Raw genomic sequence first — 14,000 nt, forward strand, 5'->3', positions numbered from 1 at the left:
ACCATCAGCTCTGGACGACTGGTACAGGCCACCAGCTCCACAAACAGCAAAGCCACGCTTTGTGATCTATGACAATCTCTTCCCAAGAACGAGGAAGAAAATGCACGATGGGAAGAAGACCCGTTTTTTTCAATTTAGTCCACTGGTTCTCAACCAGTGATTCCTCTCCCACACCTCCGGGGAGACAAATGTCGGAAGACATTTCCATCTGTCAAGGAGTAGGAGGGGGACGGTGGTGCTCCTGGGATCCAGCGACCCAATCCTGAGATGCTGCTACAGAGCCTTCAATGCACCGGATAGGCTCTCGGCACAAAGCGATAACACCGCCAAGGCAGGCAACCCAGATTCAGTCCCACGACAGCCCTCGCTATCAAATGTGTACTCTGGGCTATGTGTAAATGAATGTGGGAAAGGTCATCACTAAAGAATTCAATGAATGAACAAAATAAGCATGGCATCTCATCATACTCCTATTACTATCTGGAAATAAATCAATACGTGACTGCACTAGATGGAAAAAATTAACTTTTGAGCTTATGTTTTAAGATTATAATCCCCACAACTATTGGCTTGTGATTTCAAGAAAAAATTTGTGCGAGGGGCGCCTGGGTGGCTCAGTCGTTAAGCGTCTGCCTCGGGTCATGATCCCAGGGTCCTGGGATCGAGCCCCGCATCGGGCTCCCTGCTCCGCAGGAAGCCTGCTTCTCCCTCCCCCACTCCCCCTGCTTGTGTTCCCTCTCTCGCTGTGTCTCTCTCTGTCAAAATAAATAAATAAAATCTTTAAAAAAAAAATTGTGCGATTCCTAATCTTTAAGAATCCTTAATTTTTCAAGTTTTTTAAAAAAGATTTTATTTACTTATTTTAAAGAGAGAGCGAGCGCACTCCAGAGCATGAGCTGGGGGAGAGGAAGAGGGAGGGAGAGGACAATCTCAAGCCGACTCCCAGCTGAACCTGGAGCCGGATGCGGGGCTCAATCCCATGAGCCCGAGATCGTGACCTGGGCTGAAGTCAAAAGTTGGACGCTTAACCAACTGAGCCATCCAGGCACCCCTGTTTGAGACTCCTTTAAATGAGACCTGTATCCTATACACCCTTGGTTAAGGAGAAAATCTCCACATATGGCTACTCCAGTCGGTGGTCAGAACTCCTTGATTTCAAGAGGTTTTCTGACCACAGCCTCAAGTCCAAGAACACTCTGGTTTCAAACTGATTGCATGAAGTGTAGTCCACCTGAGCATGCAGGGCTGGTACTCAGTGACGTCTGCACCTTGCATCCTACCCCTGTACTCAGTGACATCACATCCATAGCTTGGAAGCAGCCACGGTGCAAGTATTTTGACCCATTTACCCCATGGGAACCAGAAAACGCCCTAAATCCGGGCTCCAAAGAGCCTGTCGTTAAAGATTGACAAGCACGCTACCTGAAACAGACGATCCTGTCTTATGTTCCCTGAATGTCTGAATGTGAATCAATATAATCTTCCAGTGCACACACACAAACAACAGGTCTATTATGTACGATGAAACCCATTTCTAAAGAACTTCTAAACCTTGCCTTGGAAGCATAACTTACTCTAGAAGCAAAAGGTAACAAATATGTGCTACATCTTGGCTCTTAATAGGAGCCACTATTTTTATTACAAAGGCAAATTTGTAGGAAAAGCATTAAAATCTCCCACTAAGGAAAAACAACTCTGAATCAGCCAAAATGAAACAGGCATACTTAAATGTCTGAAAACAGTTTAGTTATCCACCGTGGCATCAAGAATAGAGGGCGTTCTCTTTCCCGCTGTGGAACTGCTTCAGACACCGAGGAAAACTGGCAATCAATCATAGGCTGAATTATGCGGGAAATAAACCTTATGGCCAAAAAGAGCGATTCCAAAGCCAATTTGTATATCAGATACCTAGATGTGCAACAGTTACACAAAGTGCACCCTGGCCCTACTGTTCTACGGCGAAACAAGGAACCTGCTGAGCAGAAAGAGTCTTTTTCTCTGGTAGTATGAAAGCTCTCTAGTGACACCCGCTCTCTCTGGACTTGGCTATTTCCAATTAAAGACCTAAAACACACAGAGGGTAGGTAGGTAGGAGGCTGGGCTCTGTCCACTAGGCTGTGACTTCACTGATGATGGCTCACACCTTCCCTTCCAGTTTCTGACCAGGTGAGGTATGTGGTTGTCGTGGCAATGCTTGGCCTGTGACACCAGCCGAGGTGCCAGGTGATTCGAGCTGCATGCCAGCCAGGCTGGAGTCCAGCTCACGGGAGTCCGTCCTGGCAAGGAGCAGGGGAAGCTCACTTGGGCAGGAAGGCTTTGACTTCTCCCTCCGGAAATGGTTCTCTGTCTGTATTGCTCCTACCTTACAGAAAACTTATTTTCTATAAAATGCTATACAGTCCCCTGAAAAATCTTCTGAGACCTTTACGAATTTTCATGATTTTAGAGAACTAGAATTTTTACAAAAACTTTTTTCAGAAGTGTGTGTGGAGAGGCAAATGTAATATGGATAATTATATTGTGGAATGCAGCCTGAGAGAAACATGAAAGAAGACAAGGGCAAGCCCAAGAAGGTGACCTTTAAAAAGATAGATAATTACCTTTCTCCTGCAATTACAGAGCCAAAAGTGGTTTTTGTTTCATATCACTTACATCTAGCGCCCTCTGGTGGTGCTGAAGGTCTTCTGTTCCAGCGTTGACGTACTCACCACAGTATTTATAGACTATTTCTGTACTGACGCAGGACAGAATTCAAATAGTAAATGCATACGTCAGATTCTTGTCTTTATAAAAGGAGGAAAGCTATGTTCAAAAACTTTGAGTTATTAACTTTTCTATATTTTCCGAAAATACCCTGCGATAATCAAACCTCGTCCTTTATGTCGATCTATTGCTGGAAATGTTGCAAAGTACAAAACAACTGCCAAAGGATTGGGTTCAGATAAAAACCACCCAGCAACTGACATCCCACACCTGCCTTTCCCGTGAGCCTAACGCATTTCAGGGCAGAGACGATTATTGCCCGGGGATGTGAAATGTACCAATTCAGCTTGTCAACAGCACAAGTAAAACCATACATTGCAAAGCGATCAGACTTGTATGCCAAATCATGGCAGAAAGTTCGGGCATTGCTTAGGATGTCACAAACGCTAATTACCCATTCCATGCACTACATTGCAGTTATGTCCCAACTCCAGGAGAGCATCCACTTTCATACTAACTGGATCAGTATTGAGCAAAAACGGCTTTCTTTTGTCTCCTGCTCTTTAGTCAAGGATATACAGAGAGGCTTCAATTTAAAAGCCAGAGGAGGATCAGGAGGGGGTGAAGGGGTAGAAAAAGGAGTAAAGCGCTTTCTAATTTCCTGAACGCATAAATTAATAAAACCTCTAGATTATTCCTTGTTTTTTAAATGTTCTTATTAAATATGTATTGCTTGTTTTTCTCCCCTACCGCTTATGGTAATAACGCTGGTAAGCGTTACTGTTTCACAACGGAATACAATATAAATATTGGTGAAAGTCCACTCATAAGGCAAGAAGGCAAGGCACCATCCTAGGAGTGAGTTCGCAGAATTAGGAACATTCGCAGCACCTTATAAACCAGCGCCACTTGGTGAGGACTTGGAACCCCCCCTTCCCCGCAGACTTACCGCCTTTTTCCATCCAGTCCAGCTGCGCCGCGGAACCCTGAGGACGCCAGACGCTCCGGCTCCCTGGCGAGGCCGCTGCGGGTCCCACGGAGCACGCAGGTGCCTGCTGGAAAACAGCGGCCACACCTCGGTGAGACCGGGACTGCAGGAGGGAAGCCGCGGGGCACCCGCCCCCACCGTCGGGGCTCACCTGCACAGCCACCTGCGCCAACAGCAGCACACAGAGCGCCGCGCAGCCGGGGACCCGCAGGGCCCCGCCGCCCCTCGCGCCCCGCGCCCGCCGCCCGCGCTGCGTCCCAGCGGGGAGAATGCGCCGCTCCATCCAGGGGCGCTCGAGGTGCCCAGGGCCGCGGGAGGGCCCCCAGCCAGGCGGCTGCAAGTGGGCACCGAGGACCCGGCCGGCCGGCGCGCAGGAGCTTGCCCGCAGCGCCTCCGCCGCCCGCGCGGGGTTATCACTGCGGCTCTGCGCGGCGCGGGGGGCGGAGTGGCGGCCGGGCGGCGGGGGCGGTGGTGGAGCACCAGCCCGCACCGTGGGAGAGCAGCAGGAGGAGGGGGGAGGGCAGGGGGCAGGGCAGGGAAGGCGGAGAGGATCCGCGAGGGGAGGAAGGGAGGGGGCGGGAGGAGTTGGCGGGGGCCGGCGGGGTGGGGAGCCGGAGGAAGAGGGCAGGAGGGGAGGCAGATGGGGGAGGGAAGGGGCCGGAGAAAGCTGACGGCCGGGTGGGGCAGAGGGGAGGAGGGCCGGGGTGGATCCCTGCGCTCGCCGGCCGGGCGGTCGGCGCCTCGGCCAGCTCCCCGTGGGCGCGCGGCTGGAGCGGCGGCCGGGAGGCTCTGAGTGTGAGCAGCTTGAGCCGCCCTCCCCGTACCCTGTGAACCTGCCGTCGCGCCACACCGCGCCGGGAGCTGCCAGGCCCGCACCCCCAGGGCCAGACCTGTGCCGCCTCCGCACCCCCAGGGCCAGACCTGTGCCGCCTCAGGCGCAGACACCTGCCGCCCGCCTAGCGAGGCTGGGCTGCGCCTGGGCCCGCTGCGTTGGCCCTCGCGCTGCATGTGGGAGATCAAGTGCAGGACAGCGGCGCCCAGGGCTTCAGGGTGTCCTGCGTTTCTGAGTATACACAAACCCGTGCCTTGCTCTTGGCTTGGGGAGTGATGGGAGGCCCCGTGGTCTAAGAAGCAATGTCTATCTCCTGGTCAGTCCTGGATGTAGAGGCGCTCCTGGCCCCGGGGCCACCCGCCGTGGAGAGCCTGTGTGCCCAGCTGCTGGCTCTCTGCGTGTAGCCAATCCATTAGGAGGCCTGGGGGCTGAGGATCCCTGTGGGCCCGACTGGGGGCAGGGCTGCCAAGGGCCCAGGGAGCCTCAGGTGCTTGACCACTGGCCTGGCAGTGAGCCCAGTCGGTGTTCTGCCATGGTGTGTGTGAACGCATGTGTATGCGTGTGGATGTGAGCGCGGATGTGCCTCCGTACCCACTTGTGTGTGCGCACGTGTGCGTGTGTATGTACCCGTGCACATGTGTGTAAGTACCGGTGCGCAAGTGCGCACGTGTGTGTGTACCCGTGCGTGTGTGCACATTTACCCGTGCGCGAGTGCGCACGTGTGTGTGTACGCACTTGTGTGTGAGTGCACACGTGTGCCAGGGAGTGTTCTCACCACATGCATGGCCTGTGACCGCTCTGCTGCACGAGTTGCCCTTTTCGTCTCTGGTCACGGACCTTCGGCGGGTCCTGGAAGGCTGGGTTCCTACTTCTGCGGTTCCAGTGTCCCTCACATTCACTTTATCCCAGATTTGCCGGTTTTGCACATTTTGGAGAGGAAAGTGAAGAGGGGAAAGGTGACTGTGGTCTCCGGTTCCCTTTGCCCAGCTAGCTTTGAGCCTGTCCGTGTTTCTTACCTCTGGTGGTCTGGACATGCCAGATATCCCAGGCTTGGACAGCAGAACCACCAGGCTGAGCAGTGGCCGGCTCACTGGCTGTCTCTCTCTTTCTCTCATATTCATTTATTTGAAAACAGGTCTTAAAGTGAAAACAGTTTTACTGAAAGGCCTGCTTTGGGGGTGGTCTTTAAAACACCTGCCTCCTCCCCTTCCTCCTGCGCTGGACAAGGGTCTGTCTCAGTGCAGGGGGCAGGGAGCACAGCCTGAGAGGAACCAGAGGCTGAGGTTGGCTGGGCAGAGCCTCTGGGTCTGGCAAAACTTCTGCAGGAGGCTGCAGTTCCTTCTGTCCTGAGTGCAAGGCCTCACATGCTTGAGAAATACGGACCTCTATTTCTAATTATGTTGACTGTAACCTGCAAGGGGATCAGATTTTCCAAGTCTAGCTAAGATCCCATGAAGACACCCAGGGGTTCTTTTTTTATATGTTTAAACAGATGGAGTGAAAGGATTCAGTTTTAGGGTATTTTTTTTTTTCTTTTTGAATAGTACCCAATGAGTCTCTTTCCACTGTGAAGAAACCATATCCTTTACAGCTATGAGTGTTTTCCAGTTCTTTTAGCTGTTCACTGAATTCAATGCTCATCCCAGACCAGGAATGTGTCTTCGTTAACACAGAGCAAACACCAGCCTGGGGCCAGGCAGGGAGCCGAGCAGAGGGAGCCTGATGAGCTGGGTATGAGAAAGGCCTTGAAACAAGGTGGAAGGGAGGTGAGTTGTGATTTCCAGGAGGATGCATATAGTTGGTCTTGCCATTTCTGACAGAGAGCTCCTAAAACCCTTGGAATTTCCTAAGAAAAGAGTGAGAAAGGGGCCTTTTGTTATGCTAACAAGGTGACTTTGCATCCAAGGTAGGGGGCTGGTTGCTTGAGGTGCCAACCTTGTGAGCAGAAGAATGGAACTTTCAGTCCCACTTCCTGACCCCCTCATTCCCAGGGAAGGGGAGACTGGCTGGGGGTTTAGGTCAAATCACAATGGCCAATGATTTCATCAATCCTGCCTATGTAATGAAGGCTCCATGAAAACCCCCAAGGAACAGGGTTCAGAGAGCTTCCCCTTGGTGAGCAGGTAGAGAAGCAGGGAACTAGGAGCACCCGAGAGTGTGGCCGCTCGGTACCCTTCCCCCGGACCTTGCCCTATGCCTCTCTTCCATCTGGCTGTTTCTGAATTATATCTTACTGTAATAAACCAGTGACCTGGGGAGTAAAATGTTTCTCTAAGTTTTGTGAGCCACTCTACAAAGTAATTGAACCTCTGGAGGGGTTCCTTCCCATCTATAGCCATTTGATCAGAAGCTCAGGTGACTCCAGATTCCAAATTGGCCTCAGAAGTGGGGGTGGGGTGAGGTCACTGTTACCTGACCAGGGGCTGGGTCAGGGGCGTCTGGCCCCATAGCTCTTTTCTAAAAGATGCTTTATAGGCCTGCAAGTGGAAAGAGTACCTCTGCAGTGTGAAACACTAGCTAGCATATTCAGAAACAGGAAAAGGCCATGTTTGATGTCAGAAGCTTTAAATTCCCAAAGTGAAAAGATTGGGTCAGGGCCTGTGTCTTGTGGATTATCTGACCTTTAGAGCTGGCCCTGCAGTCTGACTTAGTACAATTTAGGAAATCAGGAGCTGCTGGGGGAACCACTCTCCCAGAGTGGGCGGCAGGCAGGATGCAGCCTCTATGTTTCCTCCAGAGACCCATGCAAGTCCTGGCTGAACCTGAGCAAGTCAGCTTGCTGGGGGCTGAGAGGGTTTCACACCTTAGGTCTGTGGGCCCAAGATCCGTCAGAAGCCCCAGAGCTTGAGTGTTGGATTCCGAGGCTGAGTCTGTTACTGGCTACACTCCAGAATCTGATCTCCTCCCTCACTTTGAGACTTGACTCTTAGAAAGGAGCCAAAGGGAAATTGGGAAGCAATGAGACAGACAAGGTTAGATTCTTACAACCAAAACATGGCATTTATAAGCCTCTTTCCCTTTATTTTATTATTAAACACTTAGAAATTTAGCTCAAATATTAGTATAGATTATTATATAAAATATGATTATTCAGTATTCTAATTTTTATTTATGACAGCCTTATAGTCATTATTATACATAGATTTATTTTTTAATGGATTCTATTTATTTATTTGACAGAGGGAGAGACAGCGAGAGAGAGAGAGAGAGAGAGAGAGAGAGAGCACAAGCAGGGGGAGTGGGAGAGGGAGAAGCAGGCCTCCCGCCAAGCAGGGAACCCCACGCGGGGCTCGATCCCAGGACCCCGGGCCGTTGCTTAACCCACTGAGCCACCCAGGCGACCCTACATAGATTTTTTTAGAGGGGGGCAGGGCAGAGGGAGAGGGAGAGAGAATCTTAAGCCAGCTCCATGCCTAGCGTGTGAGCCCAATGTAGGGCTTGAACACATGACCCTGAGGTCATGACCTGAGCTGAAATCAAGTCTCTGAAATCAAGTGTAGTGAGTATTTGATAAGCGAGTAAATTATTCTCTGTATGTTTCCCTTCCATTCTGTCTCCTCAATCACAAGATTCCATGCTCTTGTTTCATGGAAGGCAGGTCCTTTTCCGCACAGGAAGTACCAGGAGTTTCAAGAAACTTAATTCTGGCTCCTTGAAGGAGGTCGCGTTGAAACCCCTCAAAAGCATAAAGTTGCACAAAAATCAAAATGGCTGCACGAGTGCTTCAGGGAAGATGGATTTCAAACTAAGGAACCTATTTCCTCTCTTCCCCTGGCCTCCCCTCCTCCCTTCCTAGCTTTGTGCTTCAGGAACCCCGTAGCACCCCGAGTCCTTCTGACGCACGAGGCTCGACTGCCGTCTGATCTCAGGCAGGAACTGTGCACACTGGTGGCTACCGGTAGCCTGGCTGACCGGATCCTCTGCGCCCTCTTCGAGTAGCCATCATGGGGGGCGTGATCCGGTTCCTCTGGCGACACCTGCTTCTTCTGGGCCAGGTCCCACTCCCCTGTACGACGGGCTTTTGCTTGCTCTCCTGTGGTGCTCTGCATCGCTCTAGAACATAAACACTGTCATTCCCTGTGGCCACAGCTGCCAGTGTTTTTCCCATTTCTGCCTCTGGTTTTGCCAGCGGATCCGAGGGAGCTCGCCTCACATGCACCCTGCTCGTGGCCAACTCCTTCTTTGCCCCCACGCTCCTGTGGGCACTCAACCACTTTTCCTGAATGGGCGAGGAGCGCCACGGCTCAAGATTGCAAGAGTTTCCCTGGGGAGTCATAGGTTCAGAGTGGGGGGGGGACTGTACGTGGCCGGGCCGCAGGTGGGGGCACCAACGTGGACTAATCTATCAGAGAATAGGTGAGAAATGATGGTGGCCTGCAGAAGCATGTGACAATGGGTTTGTGGATGAATGAACAATGTTAAGTTTATTTAACAGGATTGGTGGAAGTTACAAAGTGGATGAATGCACAAATGAGAACAATTAAAGAGTAATCAAGATATTTTAAGTGAGCAGCTCACTGCCAGGACAGACAATAGTGAATGAGGAGCAGTGTTCCAGATTTTACAGCCTAGTAAAATTCTCCAATGAAAACTCGCAAAGAAAACCAACCCCCAGTGGCCAGGCTTCCATTTTCCTAAGCTAAGAAAAATATGGTAAATGCATTATCTCAAAATTAAGAAGTCTTTTTGAATTGAATGCCTTTAACTTAATAGAATGCTCATTACGTTGACCTGATTGTTCTTATTCACCACTAACCACCCTGAGTCTGTAAACAATTAGAAAAATGAATTCAGGATGGGACTGTCCACGGTGTCATGACCTGACAGAGGCCATAAGCTTCAGTGAGTATCTGGGAAGCAAGCGAGAAAAGAGGTTGGAATGAGTTCCATGTGGAAGAGAAATCATTGATAAAGGCGCTCAGGCGGTACTTGGCCTTGCTTTCCTGGGTCCTGAGTCCTCTGAAGGAACTTCCGTGGTTTACATCCTGGCATGCATTCCAAGGCCACTCACCACACCTTGGCTGAGCACCTCCTACCTTTATGCCAGGCTCAGCCCTTTCTCTGCGGGTTTTATGTGCTAGTGAATGAGTCCTCAAAGCTGCAGCCCCCCACCAGAGTCAGAGCACCCAGGAGCCTGAAGCTTAGCACCTCTGATTCTTGCTCTAGCAGTAAAATGGCAGTTGGGCAAAAAAAAAAATTGGAATGGCCAAACCCAAACATTGGCATAACCTGAGAGGCCCCCAAACACTACAACACAAACCCCAAAGCCCACCCCAAACCTCCTCCACATGTACTTATTGCCACTATTAATTATATTCTCACGGTTCTTGGACTCTCAGTTTACCCCTCCCGCAAACCTCAGGCCTTCCAGCCCACCCTGTTTTGAAGGGGCGGCATCTAGACATTACCACAGGGACCCAGGAAATGAAGGGCACATGCTCCCAAGAGGAAAGAGGAACAGGAGGGGTCATCAGGCCGGGTTTCTTCTTCCAGACTTCCCAACTGGGTAAGTGCCCCCTTTTCCTGGGGACACCAAGTGGCAGAGGGGATGGAGATGAGCCCCAGAGCTCCCCTCAGAGCAGAGAGAGGGGACGGAGCATGCTCTTTAACAGTATGGAAAAGAGTTCAAAAATGCTCTTATTTGAAGGAGTTTCTTTTTAAACATGCCCGGCTCATGGAATGTGTCCTTGTACCAGAACATTCATGACAACAGCAGGGCAATGACAAAAAGCATCGCATGAGGCTGTAACTCGTGTGGGACCTAGGACGTTGTCCCTAGTACATTTTAGGAAAAACAGTAACAGTGGGGGTCTTGAGGAGGCACCAGCAGAGAAGAAAATACCCAGAACATTGCTTTTCGAACAACACGTGGGGAAGAGCATCTCTTCTTCCCAAACTGGAGCCGACACATTTTTTCATGTTAAAAATGAATTACTAGAACAAAGAAATGAAGTAGACATAGGATACAAGATCCTGTTTTTTTTAATTAATGAATTCAAGTGATACTAAATGATGGTTGAATTGCTTGGACAGCTTCTAGATGCTCTTGGAAATTTAGTCTGCATTTGTCCCATCGCAGAGTGGTAAGCATCCGCCCATCCCCGTTGCCTGGTTTGGAAAGCAGGTGTAGTCCAGCTGGGCAGGGAGCTTAAGGTCCACCTGTGGGCTGGCATCTGCCATCTGGGGTGGCCTGGGGCCCACCTGAGTACAGCCACCACCCCTACTGCTTTTCCTCTTGTTCTCCTTTTATAAACATCTATTTTCTTCTTTTCTACTTTCCTTCCTTCCTTCCCCTCCAGTTCCCTTTCTTTTTCAAATGTAACCACACAGTGAATCCTTCAGTGAATTCCTGAAAGGCAGCTCCAGCTTCTAGACTTAGGGTCGCCCTGTGTCCTTACTGCTGTGTCCAGTCTCTCTATCAGGACCTTTCCAGCTGACCTGATCTCTCTGGGCCTCAGTTTCCGTATCCAGGGACAAGAGAGACAGCAGTGTCTTGCGAACGTGTTAAGGTTGGTTGTAATGATCTGAACACAGAGCACAGAAGAGCCCCTGCACCTTCCCTCCTCCCCCTGCGGCCATAGGAATGGAGGCCACTGTGGAGCACAGTGTCCCCGAGGAAGAAGATGGAAGGATTTGAGCAGGTCAGACTGTCACTGGGCAGGGACAACAGGGGAAACAGTGCAGTGTGTTTCTGTTCCCTGAGTCATGGCAAGGTTGACTTGGAATTAAATGTCCGAACCACAGCCTTTTTTTCTTCCAAATATATCACCATTGTGATCTGGTATTTGCTTTTGAAGAGGAGAGCGAGTCTGGAAACAAGTTTGGTTGTATTTTCATGGTAGCCCGTTTTGCTCTTTAGCCTGTGTCCTCCTAGGAGTAACCCACGTCTTGGTGTTTTTTTCAGGATGTGTCTGGCTTGCATTTTGTCGTTAAGTTTGCCTGGAATATCCTAAGTATCGTTTTGTTTTTGTTTTTGTTTTTTTTTTTTCATCCTTGGAACGATCTAGATACTTACGTGTTTATTATTTGGAAGATATGGTATTACATGAGTGGTGTTTAAAATAGGTAAGCGGAGTTTGGGTAACTGTTGACATTACAGAACTACAAAGGAGAATATGGAAAAAGTCAGCATATATGCATTTGTACGTATAACTAAATGAGGTTAATAAAAATAGTGGGTTACATATTCTGCATAATATTTTTAAGAAGCAGACAGGGAAGAAGGGGCAGTAAAGCAAAATGAAATTCTCCTGAAATTCTATCCTACAGATGAGGGAGCCTGCTTTATACGCATGTTCCACTTTATTTGTAACTTCAAACATCAGAGAATGAAGCTAAAATCCTTTTGTAAATACTGGTGGTAAAGATAAGAAGAATATTTGAGGAGAGAAAAGTAATGAGATTTTGAATATGTAGAAAAAAACCCCAGAGACTAGCAACAGACAAATGAAAATGAGAAGGCATAGGTGTGACAAGAGAAGATATAAAATAATATATAAATCCTTAAAATAGGTTAAATTTGCTTATTATGAAACAAACTCTTTATACTTGAAACTAACGTAACATGCTGTGTCCACTATACGTAAAGAAAAACAAAAACAAAAACCAAAGTCTTAGATTCTGTTATGGAGGTAAAATTCAATCATATGCTCTTAAAAAGTACACATATACTGCCAAGGAAAACTGAAATATTAAATTAACTATTCAATTAGTATTAAATTAAATGAAAATCTTTGTCAGGTAAATATAATACAATGGAGAATGCCGGGACATGGCCATACGCATGTTTCCTAACTTGAAGGAGACTTCATTTTCCTGACCTTATAGTGAACGCAGTAAAGGTGAAACCTACTCCATCCATCCAGGTTGATAGGAGGATGAGATAAGTTACTATTTATAAAGGACCTAGAACAATGCCCGGAATGTAGAGATTGCTTTGTAAGTTTAGGAAAATTTCAATATGAATGAAATTTAATGCATTTAAATGAAAAATAATACATATTTACTTGGAAAGAAATGGAAAAGCAGAGTTGGCAGTATCAGATCAGTAAAGACCAAATCCAACACGAACATCAGTGTTTCCCGTGCTGCAAAGTTTGCTTCCAAATCCAGTTGATTTACATGGGAAATAATTCCCTTGATCCCTCCAGGATAAAGATTGCATCTCTTGAACAGAATTTAGCATTTCTGCAGACCGAAGGCCAAGAACTGCACAGCAAATAGGTTGTGACCAATCTGATTCCTTTTTCCCATATCGCATCTCATTTGTAAATACCTTGAATGACTGGAAAAACTGCTCATCAGCCTCACAAAACTCATGGGAGAGGAGAACCCAGTCTTGCTCTTTGCAAAAGAATCTGGGAAAAATCTGGATAATTTCCAGAGATAAAGAATCTCATCTACACTGTTACAAACACCACAGTTTGTGCTGTGCTTAACGCCCTGGGACAGATTCAAATGGAAAACCCTGCCATGTACAACTAATTAACATCATGACTCCATTATTGAGCAATTTTCGTTCAGCTGTCTCATTCTATCTTCATGAGATGAAAAAAATCTAAGTTCCCAGATTACGAAATTCCAAATCAGTAACCACATGATACCTATTTTACAGACTAGGACCAGAGTATTTATCACCACATTCTTAATGTGACTTTTTTAAAAAATTTAATTTAAATTAGCCAACATGTAGTACATCGTTAGTTTTGGGTGTAGTTAATGTTACTTTTACGAGCAAAACTAGCTGTGGGTCTGAGAAATCGCCAGGATACAAACGTTCCCTTGATTCCAGATAACTGAGCCATCATTTCTTTGGGGGAATTTGAATTTGTGATTTTTGCTGAAGAGTGCAAGTAGAAGGTTCTCCCTCTCCAGCTTTCTCTACCTGTTCCCTCCAAAGAACCAATGGATTCGTCTGGTGTTTCTGAAACGTCTTCAAGCCAGATCCAGCTTGGTAAGTGTACAAATCGGATTGCACCCTTCAACACAACGTGGAATTTGAAAATAAACTAAATATATAATAAGAAAGACAAATTAAATCTTTTGAGCTCTAGCTGCCTCAGACATTGGGCAGGCCCCTCTTAGCAAGGGCAGACTCCATGGAGGTCAATCTACCCAGCAAGAAGTCACTTTGCAGAAGAAAGCACAGCTGATGAGACTGTCTTGGGCAACACCATGATTTTCTCCTGTCCTTTCATGTCATAAGGTTTATCACAAACCCCTTTCTAGAACAGATGATCACCTCCTATCTACTGACCCAGGAGCCTTCTCTCCCTCCCTGTCACCTGGCCTCGCAACCTCTGTTCCCGGAGTGCCCGGCTCACTGCTTGCACTTCCCTGGGATGTCTGCTCCTCTGTGTCTCTCCCTGTCAGGGGCCCGGCACGGGGTAGGCTCCCACGTGGACCTGTTGTAGCTGCCTGCACGATGGAGCAGGCCTCCACTCAACTGCCTTCCACCTTTCAGGATGCTCAAAAAAA

At 48.4% G+C, this 14,000-nt stretch overlaps 1 protein-coding gene across 1 annotated transcript in view; it reads right to left on the reverse strand.

Moving 5' to 3' along the window:
• ADAMTS16 (ADAM metallopeptidase with thrombospondin type 1 motif 16) overlaps positions 1 to 3,974 on the reverse strand; it is a 141,459-nt gene extending 137,485 nt beyond the window's left edge. Inside the window, exons 1-2 of the mRNA XM_028122664.2 lie at positions 3,843 to 3,974; positions 3,653 to 3,758 (exon numbers count right to left, since the gene is read on the reverse strand). Coding sequence (XP_027978465.2) covers positions 3,653 to 3,758; positions 3,843 to 3,974 — 238 coding nt within the window. The remainder of the gene's footprint in view (positions 1 to 3,652; positions 3,759 to 3,842) is intronic.
• Positions 3,975 to 14,000: the final 10,026 nt, after the last annotated feature.

This window comes from Eumetopias jubatus, unplaced genomic scaffold (assembly GCF_037043125.1).
Source record: "Eumetopias jubatus isolate StellerSeaLion01/CBP00866 unplaced genomic scaffold, mEumJub1_p1.0 scaffold_5, whole genome shotgun sequence".
Classification (NCBI taxonomy): Eukaryota; Metazoa; Chordata; class Mammalia; order Carnivora; family Otariidae; genus Eumetopias; species Eumetopias jubatus.